At 38.8% G+C, this 14,454-nt stretch overlaps 1 protein-coding gene across 1 annotated transcript in view; it reads right to left on the reverse strand.

The window, feature by feature from the left end:
• DNAH11 (dynein axonemal heavy chain 11) overlaps window positions 1-14,454 on the reverse strand; it is a 353,093-nt gene that overhangs the window by 229,736 nt on the left and 108,903 nt on the right. Inside the window, exons 29-30 of the mRNA XM_039238848.1 lie at window positions 8,402-8,548; window positions 4,860-5,093 (exon numbers count right to left, since the gene is read on the reverse strand). Of these exons, the coding sequence (XP_039094779.1) occupies window positions 4,860-5,093; window positions 8,402-8,548 (381 nt within the window). The remainder of the gene's footprint in view (window positions 1-4,859; window positions 5,094-8,401; window positions 8,549-14,454) is intronic.

Genomic DNA, 14,454 nt, shown 5'->3' on the forward strand with positions numbered 1-14,454 from the left:
CTTCTTTCTGTTAGACTGGATGCTATCTGATTCATGAATCATTGAATAAAAGCCTCCTAGATCGATAAATAATGGAAAATGTTTCTTTTAATAGATGAGAGGGGAGGAAGAGAGTATTACTCTAATCATGGGTTCCTGCTATATTACAAAGCATGAGGCCATGAAATCACACTTTTCTAAAGAGGCAAAAACAGAAACTTGTGTCCAGTAATACAATGGGTAGCTTCAGGCTTCACAGGCTTTCCCTATTCATGCAATAAAATTAGAAATAGGTAAGAACACTATCAACATTGTATTCAATTGGTTTTGAAAGAATTTCGCAGTCAACGACTAAAAATGAGGCCAAATATTGGCCTTAAGAAGCAAAATCAGAGTCTCTTCCTTGTGTATGTGGGGGGAGGGAGGGGATGGATGGTTTCACATTGCTTATCTGGAGTCCCAATAAAAGAACTCTGGGTCTCCTCCCAGCATAGTAATAATTAAGTTTTTCAAGTCCAAAATGTTTCCATTTCTTTGATGATTTTCACACAGCTTAATAATAAAGGAAGAGAAAAAAAAATCTTTCTTCCCAGCTCCCAAGCTGCCAAAACAAAAGACTTTTGCCAAGGAACCCTCAAATCTGAGGAATTAAATTTATTCCATCTGTAGTATTTTCAAAGACTCTGGCAAGGCAGGGATATATATCCAAAATGCAGTATTTTTGCCTTTAATCCCAACATTATCTAACACAAAATCACAGTATGTCTAAAGGAAAAAAATGGAGTTTAAAATAATTAGTTAATTTGTCTCACTACAATTTGGAAGTGAGGACTAAGCAAAGAAATTACTTGTGCAGGTAGATCGTTAATTACAGCCAACTCTGATCTCAGCTTTAAAATGAAGCTATTTTAAAGGAATAATGTTCATTTTAAAAACTGCTCACAGTATTAGCACAAGTAATTTTAATTAAAAACAAACTCCCGCAGATGGTTACATCCATTTTTAAAGAGAACACTGAAGAAGGTTCAATGTAGATGTGCATACTTCTCAGGAACCACACTATAGCCTCAACCATATTCACAGGTCAGCTTCTCTAATATGCATATTAGTATCAGTTACAAAACTGAAACACTGTATTGAAGGCTTCTGTTGGCTGGTCTGTCAAACATTTCGATTTGTACTAGAAGTGTTTCATAATTAAGCAGCTAAATGCCTTTTTCATCAACCTTCCTCATTGCTTCTTGTTCAACATGAAAAAGAAGCATTACATAACTCTTAAACAAAATGAAAAATTTTAAAACTGTTCTAAGGGGGAAAAAGAAACCTAAATTCTGTTTATTAGTGTAAGACACTGAAGCTCCCAGGATATTACCAACTTGAGTTATAAGAATAAAAAGAATCAACTCAATGTTGCTGACAGGATAGAGAGTGGACACTTCTCATACACCGATACTGGGAAGTTCAATCGGCACAATGTTCCAAAGGCTGAAACGAGGTATACTCTGACCTAGCATTTTTACTTCTGGAAGTTTACTGTGAAAAAAAATTAAGAAAAATATGTGCAACATGTATGTATGTAGATATGTATGTATGTATATACAAGGCTGTTTACCGTAGGATTTAAAAAATTTTTTTAATGTTTTATTTCTTTCTGAGAGACAGAGAGAGACAGCGTGGGCAGGGGAGGGTCAGAGAGAGAGGGAAACACAGAATCTGAAACAGGCTCCAGGCTCTGAGTTAGATGTCAGCACAGAGCCCGACGCGGGGCTCGAACCCACGAACCGTGAGATCATGACCTGAGCCGAAGCTGGATGCTTAACCAACTGGGGCGGGGGGGGGGAGAGAGAAAGAAAAAAGCAAAAAATAATAAACAAAAATTATTTTCTTTTTTTCCTTTTTCAATCTATATTTTGTTCTTCGAAAAAAAAACAAGGAAACACTCATTTTTAATGCTTATTTAGTTTTGAGAGAGCACAAATAGAGGAGGGGCAGAGAGAGGGGGACAAAGGATCCAAAGCGGGCTTGTGTGCTGACAGTGAGCCTGAGGCAAGGTTCAAACTCACAAACCACAAGATCAGGACCCAAGGTGAAGTCAGGCACTCATCTGACTAAGCCACCCAGGTGCTCCTCCTTTTTTTTTTTTTTTAAACACTTAAAAAAATTTTTTTAATGTTTATTTTCTTATTTTGAGAGAGACAGAGAGAGAGAGAGCTTGAGTGGGAGAGGGGCAGAGAGAGGGTGGAAAAGAATCCCAAGCAGGCTCAACACTCAGCACAGAGTGCTTGTGCACAGAGTGCACAAGTCCAACTCCAGACTTGAACTCATCAACAAGGAGATCATGACCTGAGCAGAAATCAAGAGTCAGAAGCTTAAGTGATTAAGCCACCCAGGTGATCCCATACGTTCTTCTTTTTAATCTTTAAATAATACACACTAATAAGAAATCATGAAATTGAAAATAAAGTTGACAGAAGAAAAACCCATAAAATATCATTTACCATCTTAACCAACTAAATATCCTAATAATCACACAAAATGATACACTAGAAGCAAGAAGACTGCTAAATGAAGTGAGGGAAAAATAAAGGAGATCTATGTTGAAAAATTTAAGTCTGAGCCGTGATTGATAGTACCTGAAACTTAAGAGAGAATATTATTATAACTATTTTTTTTAAATTCTTACTTCACAGATAATGAAAATACTTATAATAAAAGCACAGATATCAATGAATTAACTATAAAGTTATTTTTATAATAAAACTATAATATAATTGCAATTTAATTAATTATTAAAATCTATTAAAACTACTGGGACCTCATCAAGATTAAAAGCTTCTGCACAGCAAAGGAAACAATCCATAAAACTAATAGGCAACCGACGGAATGGGAAAAGATAGTTGCAAATGACATATCAGATAAAGGGCTAGTATCCAAAATCTATAAGGAACTCACCAAACTCCACACCCGAAAAATAAACAATCCAGTAAAGAAATGGGCAGAAGATATGAACAGACACTTCTCCAAAGAGGACATCCAGATGGCCAACAGACACATGAAACGATGCTCAGCATCCCTCCTCATCAGGGAAATACAAATCAAAACCACACTGAGATATCACCTCACACCAGTCAGAGTGGCTATAATGAGCAAATCAGAGAACTCTAGATGCTGGCGAGGATGTGGAGAAACGGGCACCCTCCTNGAGGTTCCTCAAAAAGTTAACAACAGAACTTCCGTATGACCCAGGAATAGCACTGCTAGGAATTTACCCAAGGGATACAGGAGTGCTGATGCATAGGGGCACATGGACCCCAATGTTCATAGCAGCACTCTCAACAATAGCCAAAACATGGAAAGAGCCTAAGTGTCCATCAACGGACGAATGGATCAAGAAGATGTGGTTTATCTATACAATGGAGTACTATGTGGCAATGAGAAACAGTGAAATCTGGCCATGTGTAGCAACATGGATGGACCTTGAGGGTGTTATGCTGAGCAAAATAAGTCAGGCAGAGAAGGAAAAATATCATATGTTTGCATGTATAGGAGGATTAGGAGGAACTTAACGGAGGACCGTGGGGGAGAAGAAGGGGGGAAATAGTGGGGGAGGGGGAGAGAGGCAAACCATGAGAGACTCTTGAATGCTGAGAACAAACTGAGGACTGATAGGGGTGGGGGAGAGGGGAAGGGGGGTGATGGGCATGGAGGAGGGCACTTGTTGGGATGAGCACTGGGTGTTATAGGGAAACCAACGTGACAATAAACTATTTATAAAAAAATAAATAAAGTCTATTAAAAAAAATTAACTACTTAGCTTCCTCATCCAAGTGGCAGAGACTAGAATTGTAAAGCTATTTGCCCTAGGGGGAAACCAGCCACTTTTAAAAATCAATGCCCTATTTTCCTCAGGATATACATCAAAAATATATTCCTCCCCAAAAGGAAACAGTACAAAAACTTCTTTAGTGACATAAACAAATCAGGCAGTCTCTACTCAAGATTAAAGCAAAATTAAAAGAAATAATCAGCACACTCTAAAACCTAAAATTCTTGAATGTATTAATGTTACAAGTATCCTTCCCTCTCTCAATCTATTTGATTTTTAAGGGACTGTGTTAAAAGTACTGCTAGGAGGAGCAGCAATGGAGAGCTGTGGAAAACATTCTGATTCTGCTGCCCCCGCCTATGTTACTACACACTGTATAATCTTGGGCAAGTCATTTAATATCTCTGAACTCATACTTTATCCACTCAAAACAAGAAAGGGAGACAAACTAGTATTTAAATACCTTTCAAGCCTAGTGTTCCCCTTAATCTAAAAGCTAACAGAAGGGCCTTATCTCTGAATTGTTTCACAACTACAAGCTCACCTTAAGATCGGAGGCTTAAGGAGAGGTCATAGCCTAACTGGGGTGAATAAAATGGGATTCAAAATAGACTGTCTTCCAAAACTGCTCATCTGTGACTTATAATTAGCCAAAACCTAAAATATATGAAAACATCTGTCTTCGCTGAATAGCCCTCGATCTTTCTGAGTCATGCAAATCATGTACATATTTTGTAGTAAGTACATCATTAGCCTAGATGGAGAGAGTCCTACACAGAAGGAAAGAAATAGGCACAGTATCTAGGTATCTGTGAAATACTAGGGCTTTGGAGGATAATGGATGAGATGTTTTTTTAACCCCTGCAGCAAACTAGACGGCTAACACAAAGGTAGAAAATGAAAAAGTTAAACTGATTGCTGAAACAGTCCTAACATAGTGCCTGGCATACAGAAGGCCCTCCATGAATGAATGACTGAATGAGCGAGTGAATGAATGAAAGAATGAATATATGTTTACCTCTTCAAGTCTCAAAGTCATGAATCTATCAAATACCTGTTTTTTATGGAAATCCTTTAGGGCTGTTTCATAGCCTTCCTCCAGCCTGCTGAAGGCGATCCCTACATCTGTTGTCCACCAGATCTGTGAGCTTGTGAGTGCAACTTGAGCCGGGAAATCGAAGATCCACAGTTCCCTCGGTTTCTCCTCACTGGCTGCTGTGGCTTCTGTGATGGCATGTCGCACAGTTTCCTGCATAGTGTGTTCCAGCTGCAGCAGCCACGTTTCTACCTTTCGAAGAAAATCGGAGTGATTTAGCACAGGCTTAACTATGGAAGAGGGATAATTCCATCCTCCCATGGGCTCCAAGGCCATGCAAGTGGTGGGACCTCGGGTGGACTGATTTCAAATCCACAGAGAAAACCAGAAGATGTAGAACACAAAGGGAAAATGAACAGCGGATGAAGTCCTTCCTACCCCAACCTGTCCTCTCCCAGGATGGCACTCATCTCCTTTCACCTGCTAGATGGCCAGTAACTTTCTGCAGCCTCAAAAGAGGAGGCTACAAACATCACAGCCATCTACAGAGTAATATACTAGAGCTTTGGGAATAATGGCAGATTGGTTTTTTTTATTCTTTTGATAATTTTTAAATATACAGAAAATTCTCCCCTAAAATCTTCCGTGTTCTTAGTCTTAAGACAAAGTATTTTCAGCAAGTGTCTTAATTATATTCCCTACTGGCTCTCATCTTCACACTTGTCAAAAATTAGACAGCAGGAGAGTATTGGAGACAGGACAACTGCTGACTTGTGAAAGTTAATCTGTTTTTTTAAAAATCCAAATTTACTTTGCCCCCACAAGTATATTTTAACCGATTTTCTATTCTATTCAAATATGCTTTGTTATACTTACGCATGTATGTGTTCCCATGGGTGTTATATAACAAAAAGAATACACAGCCTATTTGCAAATAATCGACCTCAACAATAAAAAATGACTGTAATAATAAATTCCAGGGACCGCATGAGACTGTGAAGATGTTAAAACTGTTTTCCTTGTCTGCCCCTATGGAGATGGCAAAAATGTTCATTCCTAGAATCTCTTTCTCTGGAGGACCGGGAAAGAGTGATCCATAGTTGATGAGCTGACAGCCTTCCCCACTGAAAGGGAGCACTGGCTGGCAAGGGGCCCAACGTCCTGAGAACTTTCTCCTCTGACTATGCAACTGGACATTGTTCACATGCCTGAGTTCAGGGTCTCCAGTCTCATCATGACTTTAGTCACTAAGCCCAACTCTTGATTTTACCTGGCACCTAGTTCTTTCAGTAAACCAGACATCACTTGAACATCTCCCGAATACTCTAGGATCCATGTCCTCGATATGGCCACCTGTTTAAGAACTTTCCAGTCCATTTGGGAAGAGTGAAAACAAACGTAAGCTGATATACTGTCTCATGTTCAGACGACTGTGCCAACAGTCGCAACTTTGCTCAGCATGATTTGAGAAATAAATTCTGATGCGATGTTGCTTGATCCTTCCCCCTTTCTGATATTTCATCAACTTCTACCCCACCCTCTCTAAAAACAATTACCACTTCGCATTATCACTAATTATCCATTTCTTCCAAGAGACTAAGAGCTCCTCAAAGGCAGTGACCATGTCTTGTTCATTTCTGGATCCCCATAAACTTAACCCAGCTTCTGGCACGTAGCAGGTTTTCAACAAACACTAATCAAACAAAATACAAATAGTCTAATTTGGGAGGAACCAATCATAAAAGCACACAGGGAAAGACATAAAGATCATCTTTCTTTTCTGGCAATCTTTTTTGTTGTTGTTGTGATAAAAAGCACGTAACATAAAATTTATCATCTTAGCCATTTTTAAGTTCAGTAGTGTTACATGTATTCACAGTGTTGTGAAACAGATCTTCAGAACTTTTTAATCTTGCCGTTCTAAAACTCTGTACCTATTAAACAACATGTCTCCCTCTCCTATGTAACTACAATTCTTCTAGTTCTGTGAATTTGACAACTAGATACCTCATGTAAGTTGAATCATACAATATTTATTTTTTGTGACTGGTTTCTTTTTTCTTAAATAGTTTATTGTCAAGTTGGTTTCCATATAACACCCAGTGCTCATCCCAAGTGCCCTCCCTCCATGTCCATCACACCCCTTCCCCTCCCCCCGCCCCCATCAGCCCTAAAGAGCATCTTTTTATAAAGCAAAGGCAATTAGAGAATGAATGTGGTATACGCTCAAGTCTCTAGCCTAAACTGCTTATATAGAATAAATTAGAGCAGTGTGAAAACTTTCAATACCAAGGGTTCCTGCTAGTGACAACCACATCTGTCAAATGGACTGTCATCCTTCTGGGCACTATGCCAGTCGGCGAGCAGTCTGCAGGGGAGGTGAGCAGACAGCAACACACTTTTGTCAAGATAGTTTATGGTGACTTTTTCTAATCACTGTAATAATATCCTAAAGAGCCCAAGAGATCAAAAAATATATTTTAATCAAAGTATTCTACCATCTGCTTCCCCTTCATTTGGCACGACTTCTTGGTGCAATATTAAAAAGCAACAGAGAGGAATAAAGAAAACCCCTGTTTAAAAAAAAAAAAAAAAAGGCTCCCATCACATTTCAGCAAGGGACATTTTAAGGAAGCTGCCTCAACATGAACAGTTCTGTAATGGAGGCTACTGCCTCAGCGACTCTGTGGATTAACTCAAGCTGCTCAAACATGATCATAAAAAGATGCAATTCCTCTACATCATCTGGAAATGCCAAAAGTACTTTCATAAATCATAATGAGCCATTCTTGCAGTTAACCATTAAGAGTACTTTTGAGGTATTTGGCTGTGCAAGAAGAGAATATGCTACCTTAGCTCTCTATGCACGTGGTAATTAAGGTACAGGACACCGGCCTGGTAGACTCCGTTGACTTTATTAATGAGCAGCCGTTCACACACGACACTCACATCCCAGTTCTGAGCCACAAGCCTCTTTACTACCAAGGCACTGCTTCACCCAAATGCTCAGTGACGAAACCAGTAAGCTTTACAGGAGACTCAGTCGCTGGGTTGCACTGGCTTCTCATTCTGGCATCCATCCATTCAATCTGTGACAATCCTTCCTGACCAGCTCAACTGCTAGCACATCTGAGACTCTTTAACATCACTGAAGCCAAGAGGGCAGAAACTGGGATGCATGGCAGAGTTAGGCACAGCATAGCTCTCTGTCACACTGGACATGGGCAAACAGGAAGCTCGGAGCATACAACTAACCAGGCCCTGATTTGACAGGAGCTGATATTTTTCTTATTCAACTCAACCTTTAAAAATTACACTGAGGAGAGCCTGGTGACTTAGTGGGTTATGTAATCGACTCTTTTTAATTTCAGCCCATGATCTCATGGTTGTGGGGTTGCCCCATGTCATCTCATGTTGGGCATGGAGCCTGCTTAGGATTCTCTCTCCCCCACCCCTCGCCTCTTCCCTGCTCTCACTCGCTCTTTCTCTCTCTCAAAAAAAAAAAAAAATTATCCCCAAAATACTCCTGTAGCATAGACAACCTCGCAACCATATCTTACATGGCCTGTGCATTCGCATTCAGCTTGGAATGGGACGTATTCTTTTTCTTTGCTGTACATTCCAAGTGCTCTGGGGGTAGACACATCCTGATCTTCAAACTGCAGATCTGCAATGCTGTCAAAGAGTTTGGCAAGGTGACGTGTTACCTAAGATCATTTGAAAAGATAAGAGAATTTCTTACTGGAGATCTGTTCTGGTAATTAGGTGATGAGGTCGTACAAATTCACAAAACTTTTTTTATACAGTTAGAAAGTTGTCTTAAAATGTTTTTCTTCAAAAAAAAAAATCACTCCTTAAATTCCACAATTTAAAATGAGCTTGATGGAGAAGGGCCCAGGCACGTGGCTGCATTATCAGGTGGTGGGTGGTGAATGCTTATCATAAAAAGTTACCCTTGAAGATTAGACACTTACCAACTTACCTGTGCCATATACCTGTTAGCAATCATCATATTGGGAATTGTGTGGTCCAAGTTTTTAAAATTCAGAAATATTATTATACTTATACTATAAAAAAATCACTTACTTTAAGTAGGCTGTGTTAAAATAATTGAAAAATTTAAGTTACATACACTACTACTCTTGTGCTGGATCTTATGTTACTGTGTACTTGCTTTGATATTTAAGTGAGCCCCATAGTGTATGTGTTATAGAAAGAAAGTGAATAGGATTTACTGACTTTTAAAAATGTTTTCAGTTTGTTTATTTATTTTGAGAGAGAGAGAACAAGTGGGGAGTGCCAGAGAGAGGGAGAGAGAGAGAGAATCCCAAGCAAACCTCTCACTGACAGTGAGCAGCCCAATGTGGGGCTTGAACTAATGAACTGCGAGATGATGAGCTAAGCCCAAACTAAGAGCTGGATGTTCAACTGACTGAGCCACCCAATGCCCCAGATTTCCCGATTTTTATGGATAAGGAAAGTTGAAGCTGAAATACGAGATGAGTTGGTCAAGCCAACACTGCTAAAAGTGAGGGGCTTTTAGTTTTTAAACCTCCAAATACAGGCCATGTCTACAATGTTCAAATTCTTGTGGCATCATAAACTTTTATATCCTAATTATGGCATCTGCAAAGGAACCCCCAAAAACAGCATACTCAACTTTACCATAGGTCCTGGACTATTTGAAAAATAAAACCAAATGAAAAGATACAGATCAACATTTGTTCAGCTGGTGGCCAATTTGGAGATTAAAGCCTGACTGGAATACAGAATACTAGAACACGCTATTTGTGTATCCCGTCCTATCAGCACAGACCAGGAGAGGCCTCTCCAGTACAAACACCGGCACAGAGGAAAAGAAAAGACGACATGCATTCTAAAGACAGACTCACAAGAAAAACAATCAGGTAAGCCACTCCACCTCTCTGGGGTAGACAAAGTCCCAGAGAGCGAACCAGAGGAAGTATTAGGAATGGGAAGAAGAGATTCTCCTTACACACAGTGCAAATACACACTGCTGAGTGGGAAACAGTTTGGTGTTCCTCACAAGGTAAATATACAATTACTTTAAGTCCCAGCAATTCCATTCCTAGGTATATTTTAAAACATTTTGAACATTTTGCACACAAATGTTCAAACCCTTGTACACACGTTTATAGCAATATTATTCACAATAGCCAAAAGGTGGAGCCAATCCAAAGTCCAGTGGTGGATGGCTGGACAAAACGTGGCACATACCATAACGGGATAATGTTCAGAGACAAAAAGGTATGGAGTGCCATTAAATACAAGATGGATGAACCCGGAAAACATCATACTAAACCCAAGAAACTACTCACAAAATACCACGTATTATATGATTCCATTTGTATGAAATGCCCAGAATAGGTCAATCAAGAGAGAAAGAAAGCACGCTGGTGGTTGCTGGGAGCTAGAGGGAGGAAGGAATGCCGAGTGACTGCTTGATGGGCATGGGGTTTTATTCTGGAATGAGAATATTCTGGAACTAGGCAGAGGTGATATTAGCACCAGACTCTGTGTACAAAATGCCACTGAATTCATACAGATTAAAATCGTTCATTTTCTGTTATGTAATCTTTAACTCGGTAAAAATAAAAATAAAAATAAAAGGTGCTGATCACCAGAAGACAGCATTTACCAACAGCATATAGCTGCCATCCCTGTAATGAGTTTTTCTAGAAATACAGTTTACCTAGACTTGAACACTATCCCAATAGCAGCTTCTAGAAACATCAGCCTGCCTAAATTTCTGTAGGATGACACCAACACCAATATTGGTAAGCAACTCCTGAAGAGTGACTTAATCTTTGAAGCTTTGGGCCTTAACATTTGTGCTGTATTTTCAGTTCTCGTATTAAAGAAAATCATGGCAAGAAATCGGAGTTTAAAATAGCTGAGCTTTTGCGACTCTCACCTGTTTTAAAGGTAGACAGAGCAGCAGCTGATGATCACTGCTGGGGTTATCATGTTCTCCATCCCTGTGCATTATCCAGAGGACATTTATACACAGAAAGTACCTCCAATAATCTAACAATTCACTGGCACCGCTCAAGTGACTAGGAAGTGCACAGATGTTTAATGGCTTCTACTGTGTAATGGGCCTAAGTAATTTTCAGGTGAAAAGCAGCAGAATAAATGAGACCTCAACCATCAGACACTCTCGGACATTATTGCTTTGGTGAGACGACAGTTGTTTTTTTCTTAATTTTTTAATGTTTTATTTATTTCTAGGAGAGAGAGAGAGAGAGAGAGACAGCGTGAGCAGGGGAGGGTCAGAGAGAGAGGGAGTCNTAAGCAACCAAAAAAAAAGCTTGTAATCCTAAATTCTGTAAGCCCGTATCAAGGCAATGGATATTAAGATGATGCCCCCTCATAACATAGGATCTTGAGGTCCCCTCCACATTGAACCACTTAGTTTAACAAAACATTAGCACAACATTAGGAAGAAAGAAATCAGATTTTATTTTATTTTAATTTATTATTTATTTCTAGGAGAGAGAGAGAGACCGCGTGAGCAGGGGAGGGTCAGAGAGAGAGGGAGTCACAGACTGAATGAAACAGGCTCCAGGCTCTGAGCTGGCAGTCAGCACAGAGCCCGACGCGGGGCTTGAACCCACGAACCGCGAGATCATGACCTAAGCGAAAGACGGACGCTTAACCGACTAAGCCACCCAGGCGCCCCTGAGACGACAGTTTCAAAAGAACTTGTCTTCTGGTCTCTCAGTCATTGACGAGGAAATGCAAGCCCCATGGCTTCTAGTGCTCCTGTTACTTAAACCTGGCATGCTAGAAGTTGGGGGCTTTCATAGTCTGTCTTCTGTTTAAAGCTTCTGAGGAAACAGAGTTCTTTTTGTTTTTGTTTTTGTTTTAAACTAGTTTGGACCCTGGCATCCTCAAATTTGCCCCATTTCTATGAAGATCTCTCTGTATTTTTTTTAACAGAAAAATAAAATTCTTTATGAGGTTGATGTTTAGAATACCCTTTCATAATTAAAAAGAAAAATAAACACCCTACAGGCCCCCATTTTATCTCACTAAAGAAAAAGAAAGGATTTGAACACTTCAAATTGTAAACAAGTCAGCAATCTTATTATATCATACGTAGGTTTGTAAAAGGTTAGCAAGAAACACCAAAATGTTATTCCCTCAGTTTACAGCTTATAGCAAATCAGGTACATCCACCCACTAATAAGTAGAAAGGCAGTTAGTCCCTGCCTCACACAGCAGTGTGTAATCATAACAATTACCGTGCAATCCTGATAATCAATGGGGAATTTATTATCGTCCTCGGACTTTTAAAAAGCTTTGTTAAATCATTAAACTCCCTCTTTTTCTTGGTTATAAAAGTACAAGAAGATAAAAACTCTATTTGGTACACCATAGGGGCATCTGGGTGGCTCAGTGAGTTGAGCATCCAACTTTGGGTCAGGTCATGATCTCTGATGTGAGTTCAAGCCCCACATCAGACTGTGCTGACAGCTCAGCTTGGAGCCTGAAAGCCTGCTTCAGATTCTCCATCTCCCTCTCTCTGCTCCTTCTCTGCTTGGACTCTCTCTGTCAAAAATAAACAAACATTAAAAAAATATTTAGCACCCTATAATTTACAATATTAAAAATACTGAAAACTTTTCTTTATAAAAAACGTATTGTGACAGTTCAATTAGTGTTTGCCTTCTCAGAATTTAAGACAGAGTGAGCATCTTTCCTAGGGCTTCAACAATTGCCATACTCCTTTCAATATTTGGATCAGCTTCCAACATTTCATCCTCTGAGCTCTCGATGTCCTGAAATATCTTTGAGTTTCCGTAATGTGAAGCTATTTGGGGGGCTGGTCACATGTCCCTTATTTTCCTTGGGTCATTTTCATCCATTCTGCCACAACAAATGGTTTCATTTCTATAAGTAAGTTCATTCTCATTAAAATCCTCTGGCTGCAAATGTAGAATTTCTCCAATGGTATAGAGCCATCATTTCCAGTGAGCATTCTCTTCTGCAGGTACCTCTATACTTGATTCAAATTTAACTTCTAGCATGATCCATTTTCATCTCTTCACTATGCTTCCAACTATATTACAAATTCCCTCATTCAGTTACGTGTATCTATAAAATGGTACATAGTTCATCACTAAGGACAAGGAGGTAGCACACTAAATGCTTTGCTGCCTGTGTATAAGCTGAGTAACAGACCTGTGATGGCCAACCATGGACAGACTTCAAAAGGTGTAATGTGACTGTCCACGAGGCACCGTGCACATTTGTTATTCACCCAGTGATGTTTGTGAAGAATGAACAATGAGATTTATGCTTTTCGTAATTACTCACAGTTAACATACCATAGTTTCTCAACCTTGGACCCTGTTGTTGGGGAACTGGTGTCATTTAACCAATCCTTGTTAGCTGAAATTCCTATACATGGGAACTGTGAACAGAATTGCCTATTTAATAGCTTATATTTATCTAAATAAAGTAAAAACATATTACTCATTTAGGCAATTTCATTCTCTAAGATGCACATAAATACAGCATTCACATCAGCTGGTCTACCCTATGTTCCCCTTGAAAACAAAGGGCAAGAAAAATGAAATTACTATAGCTTCTTGTTCGTTCTCAAAGCTCACCACGTGCCTTTTGGCTGTATCTAATTTCATGTTTGTTCAGTCTGTGAAAGAAGCCTCTGCAGATTCACTGAGATAAAATAGGCATAAAAGCTTAGTATCACTCCTGGCATGGAGAGCACCTCAAGAATCATTCCTATGTAGTCATTAACTCATTTATTCATGATGATGGTAATCGTCACAATGATAATGTTTGTGTGGATGTAATGTCCAAAATGTTGGCAGTCCTGTCTACTGTGTTTACCCTCTAAAATAAGATGAAATTTGGTCTTTTTTTTTAAATAATATTACTCCGTATTGGTGACAGTACAGGGAAATGGACATGCAACATTGTCAAAGGTCCCAATCTATAAAAACTTTCTAGAAGTTGGTTAAATAAATTATGGCATATTCTTATAATGAAACCTTTTATAGACACTCAATTTTATTATTGACAAACGTTCCAATTTTAAACATATATGACATACACATCGACACATTAAACACCATAATCACTCAGTAATAGTATCTGAGTGATTCTGATCCTTTGTGTGTTCTGTATTTTTCAATTTTTTAATAATGGAGATATAATCACTTATATAATCCAAAAAGGCTAAGTTATAAATTTTGTAAATAATTATAGGCAATACGAAGTACTAGGCACTGCTTAGTTTTGTTTTTACTGAAAATAAAATAATATCTTTTTTGCAATTTGACTTTCAATATTACTCGGATGTATTCACACATCATTGCTGATTCTGTTTAACATCTATAGCATGAATAAATTTATATAAATACAGTAACACAAATGCTAAATTTTTAAATAACCTTTTGAAATAGAGAAGTAAAAAAAATCATGTGGCTATATCTTAATAAATTTCAGCAAAGTTAACACAACTCTTGTAGCCACTAAAAAGATTAAGAAATACAATGTGCCCACATCTGGAAAACTAATAGCCCATGGTAGCCATCAGTACCTCCTCTCAAAAATGGACATT

The sequence above is a fragment of the Hyaena hyaena genome, unplaced genomic scaffold, assembly GCF_003009895.1.
Source record: "Hyaena hyaena isolate Hyena2069 unplaced genomic scaffold, ASM300989v1 scaffold_149, whole genome shotgun sequence".
Classification (NCBI taxonomy): Eukaryota; Metazoa; Chordata; class Mammalia; order Carnivora; family Hyaenidae; genus Hyaena; species Hyaena hyaena.